The sequence below is a fragment of the Oncorhynchus mykiss genome, chromosome 15, assembly GCF_057628025.1.
Source record: "Oncorhynchus mykiss isolate SJ-2025 chromosome 15, ASM5762802v1, whole genome shotgun sequence".
In the NCBI taxonomy this organism is placed as follows: Eukaryota; Metazoa; Chordata; class Actinopteri; order Salmoniformes; family Salmonidae; genus Oncorhynchus; species Oncorhynchus mykiss.
The window spans coordinates 72,505,882-72,525,675 of NC_143036.1; the positions used below are offsets into that span (position 1 = coordinate 72,505,882).

The window sequence follows — 19,794 nt, forward strand, 5'->3', positions numbered from 1 at the left end:
TCACTACTAGCTACCACCTTACTGTTGACCTGTCACTGCTAGCTACCACCTTACTGTTGACCTGTCACTGCTAGCTACCACCTTACTGTTGACCTGTCACTGCTAGCTACCACCTTACTGTTGACCTGTCACTACTAGCTACCACCTTACTGTTGACCTGTCACTGCTAGCTACCACCTTACTGTTGACCTGTCACTACTAGCTACCACCTTACTGTTGACCTGTCACTACTAGCTACCACCTTAGTGTTGACCTGTCACTACTAGCTACCACCTTACTGTTGACCTGTCACTGCTAGCTACCACCTTACTGTTAACCTGTCACTACTAGCTACCACCTTACTTTTGACCTGTCACTACTAGCTACCACCTTACTGTTGACCTGTCACTACTAGCTACCACCTTACTGTTGACCTGTCACTACTAGCTACCACCTTACTGTTGACCTGTCACTACTAGCTACCACCTTACTGTTAACCTGTCACTACTAGCTACCACCTTACTGTTAACCTGTCACTACTAGCTACCACCTTACTGTTGAACTGTCACTACTAGCTACCACCTTACTGTTGACCTGTCACTACTAGCTACCACCTTAGTGTTGACCTGTCACTACTAGCTACCACCTTAGTATTGACCTGTCACTATTAGCTACCACCTTAGTGTTGACCTGTCACTACTAGCTACCACCTTAGTGTTGACCTGTCACTACTAGCTACCACCTTAGTATTGACCTGTCACTACTAGCTACCACCTTACTATTGACCTGTCACTACTGGCTACCACCTTACTATTGACCTGTCACTACTAGCTACCACCTTAGTATTGACCTGTCACTACTAGCTACCACCTTTGTATTGACCTGTCACTACTAGCTACCACCTTACTATTGACCTGTCACTACTGGCTACCACCTTACTATTGACCTGTCACTACTGGCTACCACGTTAGTATTGACCTGTCACTACTGGCTACCACGTTAGTATTGACCTGTCACTACTAGCTACCACCTTACTGTTGACCTGTCACTACTAGCTACCACCTTACTGCTGACCTGTCACTGCTAGCTACCACCTTACTGTTAACCTGTCACTACTAGCTACCACCTTACTGTTGACCTGTCACTACTAGCTAACACCTTACTATCGACCTGTCACTACTAACTACAACCTTACTATTGACCTGTCACTACTAGCTACCACCTTAGTGTTGACCTGTCACTACTAGCTACCACCTTAGTATTGACCTGTCACTACTAGCTACCACCTTAGTATTGACCTGTTAACCTGTTGCTCTACATAAGAACGTCTGCTGGACAGAAACTCGTCCTGCTGGAATGTTATTCAATAGGCTGCTCTACATAAGAGCGTCTGCTGGACAGAACCTCGTCCTGCTGGAATGTTATTCAATAGGCTGCTCTGCATAAGAGCGTCTGCTGGACAGAAACTCGTCCTGCTGGAATGTTATTCAATAGGCTGCTCTGCATAAGAGCGTCTGCTGGACAGAAACTCGTCCTGCTGGAATGTTATTCAATAGGCTGCTCTGCATAAGAGCGTCTGCTGGACAGAAACTCGTCCTGCTGGAATGTTATTCAATAGGCTGCTCTACATAAGAGCGTCTGCTGGACAGAACCTCGTCCTGCTGGAATGTTATTCAATAGGCTGCTCTGCATAAGAGCGTCTGCTGGACAGAACCTCGTCCTGCTGGAATGTTATTCAATAGGCTGCTCTGCATAAGAGCGTCTGCTGGACAGAAACTCGTCCTGCTGGAATGTTATTCAATAGGCTGCTCTACATAAGAGCGTCTGCTGGACAGAACCTCGTCCTGCTGGAATGTTATTCAATAGGCTGCTCTGCATAAGAGCGTCTGCTGGACAGAAACTCGTCCTGCTGGAATGTTATTCAATAGGCTGCTCTACATAAGAGCGTCTGCTGGACAGAACCTCATCCTGCTGGAATGTTATTCAATAGGCTGCTCTACATAAGAGCGTCTGCTGGACAGAACCTCGTCCTGCTGGAATGTTATTCAATAGGCTGCTCTACATAAGAGCGTCTGCTGGACAGAACCTCCTCCTGCTGGAATGTTATTCAATAGGCTGCTCTACATAAGAGCGTCTGATGAACAGAACCTCGTCCTGCTGGAATGTTATTCAATAGGCTGCTCTACATAAGAGCGTCTGCTGGACAGAACCTCGTCCTGCTGGAATGTTATTCAATAGGCTGCTCTACATAAGAGCGTCTGCTGAACAGAACCTCGTCCTGCTGGAATGTTATTCAATAGGCTGCTCTACATAAGAGCGTCTGCTGGACAGAACCTCGTCCTGCTGGAATGTTATTCAATAGGCTGCTCTACATAAGAGCGTCTGCTGGACAGAACCTCGTCCTGCTGGAATGTTATTCAATAGGCTGCTCTACATAAGAGCGTCTGCTGGACAGAACCTCGTCCTGCTGGAATGTTATTCAATAGGCTGCTCTACATAAGAGCGTCTGCTGGACAGAAACTCGTCCTGCTGGAATGTTATTCAATAGGCTGCTCTACATAAGAGCGTCTGCTGAACAGAACCTCGTCCTGCTGGAATGTTATTCAATAGGCTGCTCTACATAAGAGCGTCTGCTGAACAGAACCTCGTCCTGCTGGAATGTTATTCAATAGGCTGCTCTACATAAGAGCGTCTGCTGGACAGAAACTCGTCCTGCTGGAATGTTATTCAATAGGCTGCTCTGACTTGTATGTATTTTCCTTAATAGTTGACTAACGTCTTCTGCATCGACCCGGCCGCCTTCTCTGTCTTCTTTCTGCTCGTATAACGTAGGTGTTGAAGCTGCACCTGTCGACCAGTCCAGAGGTGTACGGCCGCGCCCCTGGGGAGAACACCGGGGACAAGGTCAACAAGAACCTGCTGTTTGACACCAGCCTCACACACCTCTACATCACCACAGAGAAGAAGGTGAGCCGTGATCTTAACGTGGAACTTTATTCCATAGCGTAGATTTTCATCAGTGTGAGGCGTTCCATGCATTTAGGTTAGTACCGTATCAAAGCCATGTTTGAATCAGACGTTTTTGTTTTGCTCATAGATCACCAAGGTGCCAGTGCAGGCGTGCCACCTGAAGACAGACTGCCAGTCCTGTGTGGCACAGAAAGACCCCTACTGTGGCTGGTGTGTGCTGCAGGGCAAGTGAGTACAGTCCCAGTTATAGCCAATGTTCCCTCTAAGCAGGGTGCAGCTCCTCTCGGACTGTCGCGCAGAAGAAATACCAGCCCGGCGTAGAGAAGCACGAGATTCAACTTCACTCAACTTTCTAGACTTTTAGTTAACACTATCAACGTTTCCCTTTACTGTGGGAATTGTGATTGAATCCACGCTTTCAATGCAACATACCGAGGCAGAACGCACGCTGTCGGATTGTATTCCATGGACAGGCACGGCTGAGCTGTACTCTACACAGACCGGTGCTCCTTAACCAATCAGAGCTGCATGTAGCCACATGTGGCACATTTGTTCATGTCCTTTGCTAGTTAGAGAGTTATTATCCCAGTTATAGGTCATTTGTAGTCAACGATAGGGGACGATAGGGGAGGGATTGCGTCCTACAGGAGCACACAACCTGTACATTTCTAGCCATCTTTGAAAAGCCATGAGACCAGACTCCTGGTTAGCTGTAGTCCAGATGCAATTTTTTTTTGTCTTAAAGGGGCAGTGTTGTATTTTGAGACAGGCTTGAATAAGCCAAGTAGCCAATAGGCAGAGGGTAGCGTAATTTGTCTGATACTCTGTAATAATGGTATGGGAATAATAATGCATTTTATTTAGAAAAGTGCTTTTCGCATCAACACAACATTTTCAGTCCCCTCCTTGTCTGAAGGACAGGTGGATGAACAGGTTCATGTCAAGCCCTGCATGTTTTTTTCAAAAGTCTCATGGAATGTAGGCCTACATTGAACACCACACATTGGCTGCTACTGTAGGCTGAATGATAGAACAGCTATTTCCATGTTAAAATGTGTGGTGTTCAATGAATGTTCTCCATGTTTTTGAGGGTAGGCCACTCTGGTAGGCCACTCTGGTAGGCCACTCTGGTAGGCCTACATTATAATCAAATAGCCACAGTAACCTACATAGTCACTGTTTAAAGCTGTAACTTAAAGCAGGTACAGCCTCAGTGTTCACAGTAAACGCGCGCTGGAAGTCAACAGACTTGAAATTTGCTCAGTGACAATTCTTTGGGGGAACATTGATTATAGCTGCAATATTTCCTGCTGCTCATTGATCTTTTCAATGAATAATACAATGTAACATATAAATGTCTTATGAGCTTAGTACTGATTTATCCTGTTATAGATGGTCCAGGACTAGTTTCTCTCTTTAGCTCCTATCAGTGAGGAACTGGGCCTGGATACAGGTACAGACTCCTGGTTAGCTGTAGTCCAGACTCCTGGTTAGCTGTAGTCCAGACTCCTGGTTAGCTGTAGTCCAGACTCCTGGTTAGCTGTAGTCCAGACTCCTGGTTAGCTGTAGTCCAGACTCCTGGTTAGCTGTAGGCCAGGGTTAGCTGTAGGCCAGGGTTAGCTGTAGTCCAGACTCCTGGTTAGCTGTAGTCCAGGGTTAGCTGTAGGCCAGGGTTAGCTGTAGTCCAGACTCCTGGTTAGCTATAGGCCAGGGTTAGCTGTAGTCCAGACTCCTGGTTAGCTGTAGTCCAGGGTTAGCTGTAGTCCAGGGTTAGCTGTAGTCCAGACTCCTGGTTAGCTATAGGCCAGGGTTAGCTGTAGTCCAGACTCCTGGTTAGCTGTAGTCCAGGGTTAGCTGTAGTCCAGGGTTAGCTGTAGTCCCCAGGGTTAGCTGTAGTCCAGGGTTAGCTGTAGACCAGGGTTATCTGTAGGCCAGGGTTAGCTGTAGTCCAGACTCCTGGTTAGCTGTAGTCCAGGGTTAGCTGTAGTCCAGAGTGTGACTGGTCTCTTCTCGTCCAGGTGTACCAGGAAGGGAGACTGTCCCAGGGCTGAGGATGACAACACGTGGCTGTGGAGCCCCAACCAGCAGTGTGTTCAGATCCAGGCGTTTAACCCACCCAACCTCAGCTGTAGGAAGACCGAGCAGGTACTGAGTGGTTGAGTGTACATGTCTACGTTCCCTGTCATTGGCAGCTGTCTTCTCCAGTGTGAAAGATCCCTCAGCTGTTGTGCTGGGTTTGCTTCATTCTGAATTCATTCATCCTGAGTTTAACTCTTGTCAATTCCTTTAAGCTCTGCTCCCTTCCAGTGCATTTCTCTCTCTCTCTCTCTCTCACACACACACACACACACACACACACACACACACACACACACACACACACACACACACACACACACACACACACACACAGAGACAGAAATGAGTTTTCTGGGTCAGTTCTGGATTAATGAACTGTGTACATTTTAAACTGTAGACCTGAATATCAGTCACTTCCTTTATTTCACTTCATTCCATCTCATTTCTCTCCAGGAACTTGAGTTTTTGTCACAACCATTCCTGTGACTCGAAACATAATTGCATTTCCTCAATGGACCTCTTTGTATTCAAGAGGAAGTTTATTCTCTTGTTTCTCTCTCACTCTTGGTTTCTGTCTCTCTCTCACACTCCTCAAAAACCTCTTTCTGTCCTGTCCAGGTTGAAATCTACATCCCCTCCCTCCCCAAGATCGGCCCTTCTGACATTATCAAGTGCAGGTTTGGTTCGGACACTAGTGGAGCTGTGGTGATGGACCAGAAGGTGATCTGTGCCCTCCCTGACCCTGTGAACATCCCCTCTACACCTGACAAGCAGGGTGAGTCCTCCTGAATACTGGTCCTAACCCCGGTCCTTAGCTCCTTGGGTGGTAGATGGGTCCTGTATACTGTTTTTAAGCCTGGAGATATCAGTCTGTTTCTTTAACTAACTTGTCTTTGTCTTGCTGAACAAGGCAACGATGTGTTTTATTCAGTACAGAACCAGTCAGGTGACCAGGCTAATATTTCCTCTCAGAGCAGTGCACTGTGGTAACTGACATTCTGTCGTATTGCGTTCAGACTTTGTCACGGTGCAGGTGAAGATCCTGGTCAACGACGACATCGAGGTGACGTCCAGCGAATACAAGTTCTACAACTGTGCCGCCACCGGCAGGAAGTCCAGGAACACGCCGTAAGTGTCGCCAGTAAAACCCTTATTGGTCACCAACCTTTTCTGAGGCAAGATCACTTTCCAAGCCGAGATCGACCACTCAGATATTCTTTATAAACAGGACTTAATAATGTAAGCCTACACAACAGTAACCTAATAAAAACTGTTGTGTAGGAATGAGGTTTGTGCAGTAGGTCTAATACATTATCACAACATATTGGCTTTATGCCTTCCTGACTATTGTTCTTCTCAGACCATGTTATATTTCAAAACTCGAGCTTTGATAACAGAATAGATCAGTTGTATCATTTGCGAGGCTCTGCTGAGCATAAATTGAAATAATTATCTTTTTTATTTTACTGGACTGATGGTCAGTCTCAGCGGAGGGAGAGCGTCCAGTCCCTGCTTTCTCCTTTCCTCCGGTGAGGCTGACCAATAGAGAGGGGACACTTCTCATAGTCCCTGCATTCTCCTTTCCTCCGGTGAGGCTGACCAATAGAGAGGGGACACCTCTCATAGTCCCTGCATTCTCCTTTCCTCCGGTGAGGCTGACCAATAGAGAGGGGACACCTCTCATAGTCCCTGCTTTCTCCTTTCCTCCGGTGAGGCTGACCAATAGAGAGGGGACACCTCTCATAGTCCCTGCATTCTCCTTTCCTCCGGTGAGGCTGACCAATAGAGAGGGGACACCTCTCATAGTCCCTGCATTCTCCTTTCCTCCGGTGAGGCTGACCAATAGAGAGGGGACACCTCTCATAGTCCCTGCATTCTCCTTTCCTCCGGTGAGGCTGACCAATAGAGAGGGTCCACCTCTCATAGTCCCTGCATTCTCCTTTCCTCCGGTGAGGCTGACCAATAGAGAGGAGACGCACATTTATGTTTAGGGAGACGCACATTTATGTTTTGTAAAATGTTACAGAAAAAACGTGTTGACAGTACTGAATAAAAACTTAAAGAACTCACTCATAAAAACAGCAACTGTTTGCTGTATTATTTGACGGTCTTTCTCTGGTCGTGGAGTTTGTCCCTTCAGACAAATGAAATGGTTGGAACACTTTGCCTACCCAGCAGAACTGTAAGACCAATAGGAGTGCAAGGTGATCGACTAGGAATGCCTTGAAGATGGACCCGTAGGTGACCACTGCTTTATGGAGACGACCAGTTAATGACGCTTTTCTGACTGTTATTCTGTTCAGTCATTTTACACCGAACACCTTTCTGTTCTCATTGGCTATATAAACTCTGATACCTTATCTCTTCCTTCTATTGGTTGATTGTCCCCAGGTGTATAGCATGTGTGACCAGTGAGTGGCAGTGCCAGTGGAATGCCCAGGACCACACCTGCAGTGACAGAGATGTCTCTGTAGATGGAGCTCACATCGTCAAAGCCCAACAAGTAGGAGGAAGCCCTGTCTCGGTGAACTACACAGTTTGGCTCAAACTCATTTTGTCTTTCCACAACTCCTTGTGTCCTCTCTCCCCGCCTCCTCAAGAAGAAGGTCCAATACCTTTTGAGAAGCAGGCCAGAAGAGAGGATGTGAGGAAGTGAAGGAAGATGAATTGATAAAGAGCTATTGTCTCTGAGCCAGCTTGTATCTGTTACCGACTTTCTGGCTTATAGGTGGCAACTGGCAAGCTCTGCCTGTCTGCCTGTCTGCCTGTCTGCCTGTCTGCCTGTATGTCTGCATGTCTGTCTTCCTGTCTTCCTGTCTGCCTGTATGTCTGTCTGCTTGTCTGTCTGCCTGTATGTCTGTCTGTCTGTCTGCCTGTATGTCTGTCTGTCTGTCTGCCTGTATGTCTGTCTGCCTGTATGTCTGTCTGCCTGTATGTCTGTCTGCCTGTATGTCTGTCTGCCTGTATGTCTGTCTGCCTGTATGTCTGTCTGCCTGTATGTCTGTCTGTCTGTCTGTCTCTCTGATTAAACCAGCTACCTTCTGTTCTCCCTCCAGGCTGATAGCTGTCCTCAGTTTGAGAACCCAGACCCTCATCTCATCCCTGTAGGCTACCTCATCCCCATCAGCTTCCAAGGGAAGAACCTGGACATTTACAAGGTGAGATAGACACAGCTCTTAGGCTTGCGTCCCAAATTACGCCATATTGCCTATACAGTGCACTACTTAGGGAATAGGGTGCCATTTGAGTGCACTACTTAGGGAATAGGGTGCCATTTGAGTGCACTACTTAGGGAATAGGGTGCCATTTTGGGTTCACTGTAAGGAATATGGTGCCAGTTTGGGTTTACTGTAGGGAATATGGTGCCATTTTGGGTTTACTGTAAGGAATATGGTGCCATTTTGGGTTTACTGTAGGGAATATGGTGCCATTTTGGGTTTACTGTAAGGAATATGGTGCCAGTTTGGGTTTACTGTAGGGAATATGGTGCCATTTTGGGTTTACTGTAAGGAATATGGTGCCAGTTTGGGTTTACTGTAGGGAATATGGTGCCATTTTGGGTTTACTGTAAGGAATATGGTGCCATTTTGGGTTTACTGTAGGGAATATGGTGCCATTTTGGGTTTACTGTAGGGACTAGGATGACATTTCAGACACCTCTATTTAGTCATCGTCTATCATTGATGATTAACTTAGCTGTTCCTCTAATGAGAGTACGTCCTCTTTTCTTCCTCATTCACTATTAGATCATGTACAGTACTGTTTATCTAATGTGGTTCGTTGTGCCTGACAGCCTGACTGACTTCTACTCATTCTAATATACATGATCTCTTGTCCTGTGTGTATCTCTGTCTGTCCTGTGTGTATCTCTGTCCTGTGTGTATCTCTGTCTGTCGTGTGTGTATCTCTGTCTGTCCTGTGTGTATCTCTGTCTGTCGTGTGTGTGTCTCTGTCTGTCGTGTGTGTGTCTCTGTCTGTCCTGTGTGTATCTCTGTCTGTCGTGTGTGTGTCTCTGTCTGTCGTGTGTGTGTCTCTGTCTGTCGTGTGTGTGTCTCTGTCTGTCGTGTGTGTGTGTGTGTGTCTCTGTCGTGTGTGTGTGTGTGTGTCTCTGTCTGTCGTGTGTGTGTGTGTGTCTCTGTCTGTCTTGTGTGTCTCTGTCTGTCGTTTGTGTGTCTCTGTCTGTCGTGTGTGTGTCTGTCTGTCTGTCTGTCGTGTGTGTGTCTGTCTGTCGTGTGTGTGTCTGTCTGTCGTGTGTGTGTCTGTCTGTCTGTCGTGTGTGTCTGTCTGTCTGTCGTGTGTGTCTGTCTGTCTGTCGTGTGTGTCTGTCTGTCTGTCTGTCGTGTCTGTCTGTCTGTGTGTCTGTCTGTCTGTCTGTCGTCTGTCGTGTGTGTCTGTCTGTGTGTCTGTCGTGTCTGTCTGTCGTGTGTGTCTGTCTGTCTGTCTGTCTGTCGTGTCTGTCTGTCTGTCTGTCGTGTGTGTGTCTGTCTGTCTGTCTGTCGTGTGTGTGTCTGTCTGTCTGTCGTGTGTCTGTCTGTCTGTCGTGTGTCTGTCTGTCTGTCGTGTGTGTGTCTGTCTGTCTGTCGTGTGTGTCTGTCTGTCTGTCGTGTGTGTCTGTCTGTCTGTCGTGTGTGTCTGTCTGTCTGTCTGTCGTGTCTGTCTGTCTGTGTGTCTGTCTGTCTGTCGTCTGTCGTGTGTGTCTGTCTGTGTGTCTGTCGTGTCTGTCTGTCGTGTGTGTCTGTCTGTCTGTCTGTCTGTCGTGTCTGTCTGTCTGTCTGTCGTGTGTGTGTCTGTCTGTCTGTCGTGTGTGTGTCTGTCTGTCTGTCGTGTGTGTGTCTCTGTCTGTCGTGTGTGTGTGTGTCTCTGTCTGTCGTGTGTGTGTCTCTGTCTGTCCCGTGTGTGTCTCTGTCTGTCCTGTGTGTGTCTCTGTCTGTCCTGTGTGGGTCTTTGTCTCTTTCTTGTCCTGTGTGTGTCTCTGACTCTCTTTATTGTCCTGTGTGTGTCTGTCTCTCTCTCTCTTGTCCTGTGTCTGTCTCTGTCTCTCTCTCTCTCCAGGATCACACGTTTAAAATTGGCACGGAGCTCATGAAACACACGGAGGAAGAGTTCACCTTTAATGAGGGGTTAAAGTTCAACTTCAAGGGTTATGAGGTCAGTAATATCCACCTCTAGTTGAGACAACACAGGTTTTACATCCCAGCGCCCCACATGAGCAGTACAAGTCTTTTCCCTCAGTCCCAAAGACATTCACCTCCAGCCAGTACTCTAACTCTCTCTGTCTCTCCACCCATCTGTTTTCATACTGAGTTTGAGAGGCTGCCAGTATGGAGTTAAGAGCTATGTTGTGTGTGGATTGTGTGTACATGCGTGCATGTCAGTGTTTTTGTTAGGAAAATGTGGTGCTGGATATTTGACAGGAAGTATTATAATTTAAGATGTTTGAGAAGTTTACTGAACCCATATGCATTGGGTGGTTAGGGTTAGGGTGGTAACCTGATTAGGGCGTCCACCCACGGTGCTCAGAATGACAGAAATAACATTTACATGATGGTACTTCATCGTAACAGAACATGCAACGATGCTCACGTTGAAGGTGATAGAATAACTGTCCACGCCGACTCTTCCTCAGACAACAAGACGAGTAAAGAACAGCAGAATCACCAGCCTGTCAATCTAATATCCCCCATAATAGAACAGTTGACCTATTGGTCAGCTTGTGATTCTGTGCAAAAAAGAAATTGCCTATTCCAAACAGATTTTTAATGGTCCAAAAGCCAGCTATAACCAGCTAACAGAAACCCTGGTATGTGTGTGTGGGGGTATGTATGGGTGTGTGTGTGTGTGTGGTGGGGGGGTCCTGTGTGAGTGAGAAAAAGAGCCAGCAAGTGTGTTTTGACATGTCTCTGGCCCTCAGTAACTCAGACGTCAGTTTTCTCTGTTATCCTGTGTGTTAGTTTGCCTACGACAAGGAGCAGGAGGTCAATGTGTCCTTCCACATCAAAGACCGAGACACAGAGAAGAAGATTGACAGCACTCTGACTGGTGAGTCAGACCGTCTGACACACTGGAGTTGATGCGGCGCTGCTGTTAAATGCTCTGTTCAAACAACTGACTGAATTACAACCAGGATTATTCTGCTCAAACTGTTGATCCATTTCAACTCTTTCACCTTAATGGACCTGCGTTGGATAACCCCAGTATTGGACATGTTTAATATTCAGCCATTATTATTATTCATACATTTTTGGGACAAAGTTCAAGCTTATTTGAATAAGATGTGAACCCTGTATAGACTGGTGGGTTATTGGTATGGAGTCGTTGTTTGATCTCTTTCCCCTCCTCTCTCTCCTCTCTCTCTATCCTCCACCTCTCCCCCTGCTCTTCTCTACCTCCTCTCCATCCTCCTCTCTCCATTCTACCCTCTTCACTCTCCCCCTCCTCCTCTCTCCCATTCTACCTTCTCTCTCTCTCTCTATCCTCCTCCTCTCCCCTTCCTCTCTCCTATTCTTCCATCTCCTCTCTCTCCTCTCACTCTATCCTCCTTCTCTCCCTCCTCCTCTCCTCTCCATCTCTTAGTGGTGTTGTATAACTGTTCTCTGGGTCGTGAGGACTGCAGCTTGTGTAAGAATGCCGACCCCAAATACAGCTGTGTGTGGTGTGCCAACATGAGGTCCTGTGTGTACAGAGAATTGTGCCGGTCCCAGGAACCAGCGCAGTGCCCCAACCCCAAGATCACTGAGGTGAGAACAGTCTCTGTCTCTGATTATCACTAGAGATGTTCTCCTCTGTCTGGTGCACTCTTCCTTCCTGTCTTCTTCCCTTTAGCTGTCACTAAAGACTGTTCTACTATATACACACTGAACTACTACTGTAAAGACTGTTCTACTATATACACACTGATCTACTACTGTAAAGACTGTTCTACTATATACACACTGAAATACTACTGTAAGGACCGTTCTACTATATACACACTGATCTACTACTGTAAAGACTGTTCTACTATATACACACTGAAATACTACTGTAAGGACCGTTCTACTATATACACACTGATGGCACTGACCATTATATTCTATATTAATCTACCACACTCATCTAAATCATCCCCCCTCTCTCTCTCTTCCCCACAGATCATCCCTCGTTTCGGGCCTCTGAACGGTGGGATAGTGGTGACCACTCATCTAAATCATCCCCTCTCTCTCTCTCTTCCCCACAGATCATCCCTCGTTTCGGGCCTCTGAACGGTGGGATAGTGGTGACCACTCATCTAAATCATCCCCTCTCTCTCTCTCTCTTCCCCACAGATCATCCCTCGTTTCGGGCCTCTGAACGGTGGGATAGTGGTGACCACTCATCTAAATCATCCCCTCTCTCTCTCTCTCTTCCCCACAGATCATCCCTCGTTTCGGGCCTCTGAATGGTGGGATAGTGGTGACCACTCATCTAAATCATCCCCTCTCTCTCTCTCTCTTCCCCACAGATCATCCCTCGTTTCGGGCCTCTGAACGGTGGGATAGTGGTGACCACTCATCTAAATCATCCCCTCTCTCTCTCTCTCTCTTCCCCACAGATCATCCCTCGTTTCGGGCCTCTGAACGGTGGGATAGTGGTGACCACTCATCTAAATCATCCCCTCTCTCTCTCTCTTCCCCACAGATCATCCCTCGTTTCGGGCCTCTGAACGGTGGGATAGTGGTGACCACTCATCTAAATCATCCCCCCTCTCTCTCTCTCTCTTCCCCACAGATCATCCCTCGTTTCGGGCCTCTGAACGGTGGGATAGTGGTGACCACTCATCTAAATCATCCCCTCTCTCTCTCTCTCTCCCCCACAGATCATCCCTCGTTTCGGGCCTCTGAACGGTGGGATAGTGGTGACCACTCATCTAAATCATCCCCTCTCTCTCTCTCTCTCTTCCCCACAGATCATCCCTCGTTTCGGGCCTCTGAACGGTGGGATAGTGGTGACCACTCATCTAAATCATCCCCTCTCTCTCTCTCTCTTCCACACAGATCATCCCTCGTTTCGGGCCTCTGAACGGTGGGATAGTGGTGACCACTCATCTAAATCATCCCCCCTCTCTCTCTCTCTCTCTTCCCCACAGATCATCCCTCGTTTCGGGCCTCTGAACGGTGGGATAGTGGTGACCACTCATCTAAATCATCCCCCCTCTCTCTCTCTCTTCCCCACAGATCATCCCTCGTTTCGGGCCTCTGAACGGTGGGATAGTGGTGACCACTCATCTAAATCATCCCCCCTCTCTCTCTCTCTCTTCCCCACAGATCATCCCTCGTTTCGGGCCTCTGAACGGTGGGATAGTGGTGACCACTCATCTAAATCATCCCCTCTCTCTCTCTCTCTCCCCCACAGATCATCCCTCGTTTCGGGCCTCTGAACGGTGGGATAGTGGTGACCATTAAAGGGTCTAACCTGGGCATAAAGAAGGAGGACATTAAGAAGGTGACGGTGGCTGGAGTGGACTGTGTTCACCAGGGGGACAGATACTCTGTCTCCACCAGGTATAGTGATAGTGGGGGGTTGTAAATGAATCATCACAGCTGTTGTCCAGGGGTTTCATCCCGTTGTCAAGATCAGTGGTTTCAAGTTTGTTTCTGTCCATTTTTGACAAGTTGACAAGATTGTGCAGAGCTGTCGTCAAGGCAACGGGTAGCGACTTTTTAACAATCTCAAATATAACATGTATTTTGATTAACCTTTTACGACGAGCAAACCCGTATCCGGGAGCGTAATCATAGACTCAAACGCATCAGCATAACGCAGCGGACATAAATACCCCTAGAAACTTTTACTACTCATGAAAATCGCAAATTAAATGAAATAAATATATTCAAACACAAGCTTAGCCTTTTGTTAACAACACTGTCATCTCAGATTTTCAAAATATGCGTTACAGCCAACGCTTGACAAGCATTTGTGTAAGTTTATCATGGCATAATGCTATGCTAGGCTCTGCTGGCAGCAGGCAACATTTTCACAAAAATAAGAAAAGCAATCAAATTAAATCATTTACCTTTGAAGAACTTCGGATGTTTTCACTCAGGAGACTCCCAGTTAGATAGCAAATGTTCCTTTTTTCCAAGAATATTATTTTTGTAGGACGAAAAAGCTCCCATTTCTTCACCATGCTTGGCTGAGAAATCGACCGAAAAATACTTCAACTATAACGCCAAACTTTTTTCAAAATTAGCTACATAATATTGACAGAAACACAGCAAACGTTGTTTAGGATCCATCCTCAAGGTGCTTTTAACAAATATATTCAATAATATATCCGTCGAGGCAGTTGGTTTCTCATAAGAAGCGATTGGAAAAATGGCTACCTCAGTATTTTACGCGAGATTTTCTGCGGGAGACACCATGTGACCACATGCTATATATGGTCCCTTACAGCCATTCTTCAATGGAAATGCCTAAAAAGATGTCACAATGCTGTAGACACCTTTGGGAATACGTGGAAAACGTAAGCTCATTCGTAGCTCATTCACAGCCATATAAGGAGTCATTGGCATGAGGCAGTTTTAAAAAATGCGGCACTTCCTGGTTGGATTTTTATCTGGGTTTCGCCTGTAACATCAGTTCTGTGGCACTCACAGACAATATCTTTGCAGTTTTGGAAACGTCAGTGTCTTCTTTCCAAAGCTGTCAATTATATGCATAGTCGAGCATCTTTTCGTGACAAAATATCTTGTTTAAAACGGGAACGTTTTTCATCCAAAAATTAAAATAGCGCCCCCTAAATCCAACTGGTTAACACATGTTTTGGTTACTACATGATTCCATATGTGTTATTTCATAGTTTTGATGTCTTCACTATTATTCTACAATGTAGAAAATAATAAATAAAGAAAAACCCTTGAATGAGTACAGTAGGTGTCCAAACTATTGACTGCCTACTGTCTTTTCAACTTTAATTCACAACCGAAAATTAACCTGATTTAAACGTCTAGAAAATACATATTTTAGATGTCTTTTCAACATAATTTTGCTTACTGGGACTATTCTCGGTTTGTGAAGGGGGGGGTGGCATTTTTTGGTCTCGCCAGAACGGAAAGGACCGGCCCTGCCTCTAATGCACTTTTATGTCCAGCGAATAACATATTTCATTACACACAACATTTGGATGAACAGTATGTCTGCTTGTGTGTGTGGTGGAGAAACCGGGCCTTTGTCTTACTCCAGCTGTTCTGTGTCTTCTCCAGTGTTGTGTGTGAGATCGGTCCGGTCCGGTCTTCAGTGGACCTCCCAGGTCCCATCAACCAGGGGGTAGTGGAGGTGGAGGTGGAGGGGGGCAGGAGAGGACGTTCAGAGGTCCTCTTCACCTACAGGGTACGTTTCGTACAGCTACAGGGCCATTCTTTACCCCAACATGAATCCTAACTGTTGTAAGAGTCACACTGTGCAGGAGTGATCTGATGTGTCATACAGCTACAGGGCCATTCTTTACCCCAACATGAATCCTAACTGTTGTAAGAGTCACACTGCAGGAGTGATCTGATGTGTCATACTGTACATGGCTCTTAGTGTGGTTAAAGCTCTGCTCATACAGCCACTATGTTAGTCTCTCTCTGCTGGTTTTGCTTCTCCACGTTCATCAATGTACTTTGTTCTTAGGAGATGCTCTTAGAATTCAGAATAGCATCTGTTGAAAGGAAACAGAATTTAACAGGGGAATTTAACAAGTATAATGATTGACTTAAAAACACATCTATAATGGGAGCCTATTTCACTTCATGGTAAATATTTACACTAATTTATTTTGGGGTTCGTATTTTCTTGTTTGTTTGTTTCTGCCAAAATAACAATGTCCCCATGAGAATGTACTGAGCTACTTATCCTTCTTATAGATTTGATCAAAGCTTCAGATTTTCTAGGGAACATAACATTATTTTGCTCTCGCTCTCGTTTGCTCTCTCGCTCTCGTTTGCTCTCTCGCTCTCGTTTGCTCTCTCTCGGTCTCTCTGTCTCTGTCGTTTTAAGTTGGTCTGTTCTAGATCTGGCTGTCTACTCGCAATACTTAGTACTGTTTGATGAGAAAATACAGTACTAAGTGGTGTTCAGTAGCTGTGTTGTGGTGATAAAGTGGTGTTCAGTAGTTGTGATGATAAAGTGGTGTGGTGTTCAGTAGCTGTGTTGTGGTGTTCAGTAGCTGTGTTGTGGTGTTCAGTTGCTGTCTTGTGGTGATAAAGTACAAAGTGGTGATCAGTAGCTGTGTTGTGGTGTTCAGTAGCTGTGTTGTGGTGACAAAGTGGTGTTCAGTAGCTGTGTTGTGGTGACAGTGGTGTTCAGTAGCTGTGTTGTGGTGTTCAGTAGCTGTGTTGTGGTGATAAAGTACAAAGTGGTGTTCAGTAGCTGTGTTGTGGTGTTCAGTAGCTGTGTTGTGGTGACAAAGTGGTGTTCAGTAGCTGTGTTGTGGTGATAAAGTACAAAGTGGTGTTCAGTAGCTGTGTTGTGGTGTTCAGTAGCTGTGTTGTGGTGACAGTGGTGTTCAGTAGCTGTGTTGTGGTGACAGTGGTGTTCAGTAGCTGTGTTGTGGTGTTCAGTAGCTGTGTTGTGGTGATAAAGTACAAAGTGGTGTTCAGTAACTGTGTTGTGGTGATAAAGTACAAAGTGGTGTTCAGTAGCTGTGTTGTGGTGATAAAGTACTAAGTGGTGTTCAGTAGCTGTGTTGTGGTGTTCAGTAGCTGTGTTGTGGTGTTCAGTAGCTGTGTTGTGGTGATAAAGTGGTATTCAGTAGCTGTGTTGTGGTGATAAACCAGTGAATGGGAATGGGACGTGACATGAGGTCTAACTGGTGGTCCCAGTGGGCTCTGGGTTGTAGGACAGTGGGCTCTGGGTTGTGGTGTTCAGTAGCTGTGTTGTGGTGACAAAGTGGTGTTCAGTAGCTGTGTTGCGGTGATAAAGTACAAAGTGGTGTTCAGTAGCTGTGTTGTGGTGTTCAGTAGCTGTGTTGTGGTGATAAAGTACTAAGTGGTGTTCAGTAGCTGTGTTGTGGTGATAAAGTACTAAGTGGTGTTCAGTAGCTGTGTTGTGGTGATAAAGTACAAAGTGGTGTTCAGTAGCTGTGTTGTGGTGTTCAGTAGCTGTGTTGTGGTGACAGTGGTGTTCAGTAGCTGTGTTGTGGTGACAGTGGTGTTCAGTAGCTGTGTTGTGGTGATAAAGTACAAAGTGGTGTTCAGTAGCTGTGTTGTGGTGTTCAGTAGCTGTGTTGTGGTGACAGTGGTGTTCAGTAGCTGTGTTGTGGTGACAGTGGTGTTCAGTAGCTGTGTTGTGGTGATAAAGTACAAAGTGGTGTTCAGTAGCTGTGTTGTGGTGTTCAGTAGCTGTGTTGTGGTGACAGTGGTGTTCAGTAGCTGTGTTGTGGTGACAGTGGTGTTCAGTAGCTGTGTTGTGGTGACAGTGGTGTTCAGTAGCTGTGTTGTGGTGTTAGTGGTGTTCAGTAGCTGTGTTGTGGTGTTCAGTTGCTGTGTTGTGGTGACAGTGGTGTTCAGTAGCTGTGTTGTGGTGTTCAGTAGCTGTGTTGTGGTGATAAAGTACAAAGTGGTGTTCAGTAGCTGTGTTGTGGTGTTCAGTAGCTGTGTTGTGGTGACAAAGTGGTGTTCAGTAGCTGTGTTGTGGTGACAAAGTGGTGTTCAGTAGCTGTGTTGTGGTGATAAAGTACAAAGTGGTGTTCAGTAGCTGTGTTGTGGTGATAAAGTACAAAGTGGTGTTCAGTAGCTGTGTTGTGGTGTTCAGTAGCTGTGTTGTGGTGTTCAGTAGCTGTGTTGTGGTGATAAAGTGGTGTTCAGTAGCTGTGTTGTGGTGTTCAGTAGCTGTGTTGTGGTGATAAAGTGGTGTTCAGTAGCTGTGTTGTGGTGTTCAGTAGCTGTGTTGTGGTGATAAAGTGGTATTCAGTAGCTGTGTTGTGGTGATAAACCAGTGAAGGGGAATGGGACGTGACATGAGGTCTAACTGGTGGTCCCAGTGGGCTCTGGGTTGTAGGACAGTGGGCTCTGGGTTGTTAGACAGTGGGCTCTGGGTTGTTAGACAGTGGGCTCTGGGTTGTTAGACAGTGGGCTCTGGGTTGTTAGACAGTGGGCTCTGGGTTGTTGGACAGTGGGCTCTGGGTTGTTAGACAGTGGGCTCTGGGTTGTTAGACAGTGGGCTCTGGGTTGTTAGACAGTGGGCTCTGGGTTGTTGGACAGTGGGCTCTGGGTTGTTGGACAGTGGGCTCTGGGTTGTTGGACAGTGGGCTCTGGGTTGTTGGACAGTGGGCTCTGGGTTGTTGGACAGTGGGCTCTGGGTTGTTGGACAGTGGGCTCTGGGTTGTTGGACAGTGGGCTCTGGGTTGTTGGACAGTGGGCTCTGGATTGTTGGACAGTGGACTCTGGGTTGTTGGACAGTGGGCTCTGGGTTGTTGGACAGTGGGCTCTGGGTTGTTGGACAGTGGGCTCTGGGTTGTTGGACAGTGGGCTCTGGGTTGTTGGACAGTGGGCTCTGGGTTGTTGGACAGTGGGCTCTGGGTTGTTGGACAGTGGGCTCTGGGTTGTTGGACAGTGGGCTCTGGGTTGTTGGACAGTGGACTCTGGGTTGTTGGACAGTGGACTCTGGGTTGTTGGACAGTGGGCTCTGGGTTGTTGGACAGTGGGCTCTGGGTTGTTGGACAGTGGGCTCTGGGTTGTTGGACAGTGGACTCTGGGTTGTTGGACAGTGGGCTCTGGGTTGTTGGACAGTGGGCTCTGGGTTGTTGGACAGTGGGCTCTGGGTTGTTGGACAGTGGGCTCTGGGTTGTTGGACAGTGGACTCTGGGTTGTTGGACAGTGGACTCTGGGTTGTTGGACAGTGGGCTCTGGGTTGTTGGACAGTGGGCTCTGGGTTGTTGGACAGTGGGCTCTGGGTTGTTGGACAGTGGGCTCTGGGTTGTTGGACAGTGGGCTCTGGGTTGTTGGACAGTGGGCTCTGGGTTGTTGGACAGTGGGCTCTGGGTTGTTAACTGTAAAACACTTTGGATGAAAACATCTGCTAAATAACCATATAGAATGTTAGAAGGTCAGGAGAGGAGTTTTTTCTTGTCAGGTCATGCAGTCAAGAAAACGTCCAGGACCTAAGTATGTTACCTTATCACTGATGTCTCATCTCTTATCCCCTCCAGGACCCCATCCCGGAGAAAGTTTCCCCCTTGAAGGGCCCTGTGGCCGGGGGAACAGTCATCACTATCTCTGGGAAACACCTGGATACGGCAAACAAGAATGATGTCATTGTCACCGTGGGGGGAACGCCCTGTGAAGTGTAAGGATGATCATACTTGAGTCTTCCAACCCCTGCAGGTTGCTGTCTGGATAGGTTGCCTGAGTCATGTCCTATTCACTTCTTCTCTCAAGGCCGACCTCTGAAATATATTAGCCATACAGTAATTATGTTTGACTTGTTCCTTTGAGATGACCTTCTCTCCCCTCAACACTACGACCCCAGTTTGACCTTTCCCACGATGCTCTCTGTCCCCGTTTCTCCCTCAGGTTGTCGTTTGGCAGTGAGATCACCTGTGAGACAGGTGTATACAAGGGACAAAAGGTTCCATTGGAGTCCCTGAGAGTCTCGGTGAAGTATGGGAAGAGCACCACCAAGGACGTCCCCGTCACCTTCAACTTCCAGTACTCTGAGAACCCCAAACTCACGGACTACAGCCCCAAGACCAGCTTCGTATGGTGAGTGGAGTCCACAGTGCCCCAGAGAGGGTGGAAGTCAAAGCCCCTCTTTAAGCCAAGCTTG

The 19,794-nt window shown here is 47.0% G+C and overlaps 1 protein-coding gene across 2 annotated transcripts in view; it reads left to right on the forward strand.

The window, feature by feature from the left end:
- Window positions 1–19,794, forward strand: part of LOC110490812 (plexin-B2) — a 187,241-nt gene that overhangs the window by 136,215 nt on the left and 31,232 nt on the right. For both annotated transcript variants that reach the window (XM_090201080.1, XM_090201081.1), the window contains exons 7-20: window positions 2,812–2,946; window positions 3,077–3,177; window positions 4,968–5,094; window positions 5,647–5,803; window positions 6,045–6,156; window positions 7,420–7,531; window positions 8,085–8,186; window positions 10,081–10,176; window positions 10,980–11,067; window positions 11,602–11,765; window positions 13,399–13,547; window positions 15,249–15,375; window positions 19,178–19,314; window positions 19,542–19,730. In XM_090201080.1, coding sequence (XP_090057206.1) covers window positions 2,812–2,946; window positions 3,077–3,177; window positions 4,968–5,094; window positions 5,647–5,803; window positions 6,045–6,156; window positions 7,420–7,531; window positions 8,085–8,186; window positions 10,081–10,176; window positions 10,980–11,067; window positions 11,602–11,765; window positions 13,399–13,547; window positions 15,249–15,375; window positions 19,178–19,314; window positions 19,542–19,730 — 1,796 coding nt within the window. The remainder of the gene's footprint in view (window positions 1–2,811; window positions 2,947–3,076; window positions 3,178–4,967; window positions 5,095–5,646; window positions 5,804–6,044; window positions 6,157–7,419; window positions 7,532–8,084; window positions 8,187–10,080; window positions 10,177–10,979; window positions 11,068–11,601; window positions 11,766–13,398; window positions 13,548–15,248; window positions 15,376–19,177; window positions 19,315–19,541; window positions 19,731–19,794) is intronic.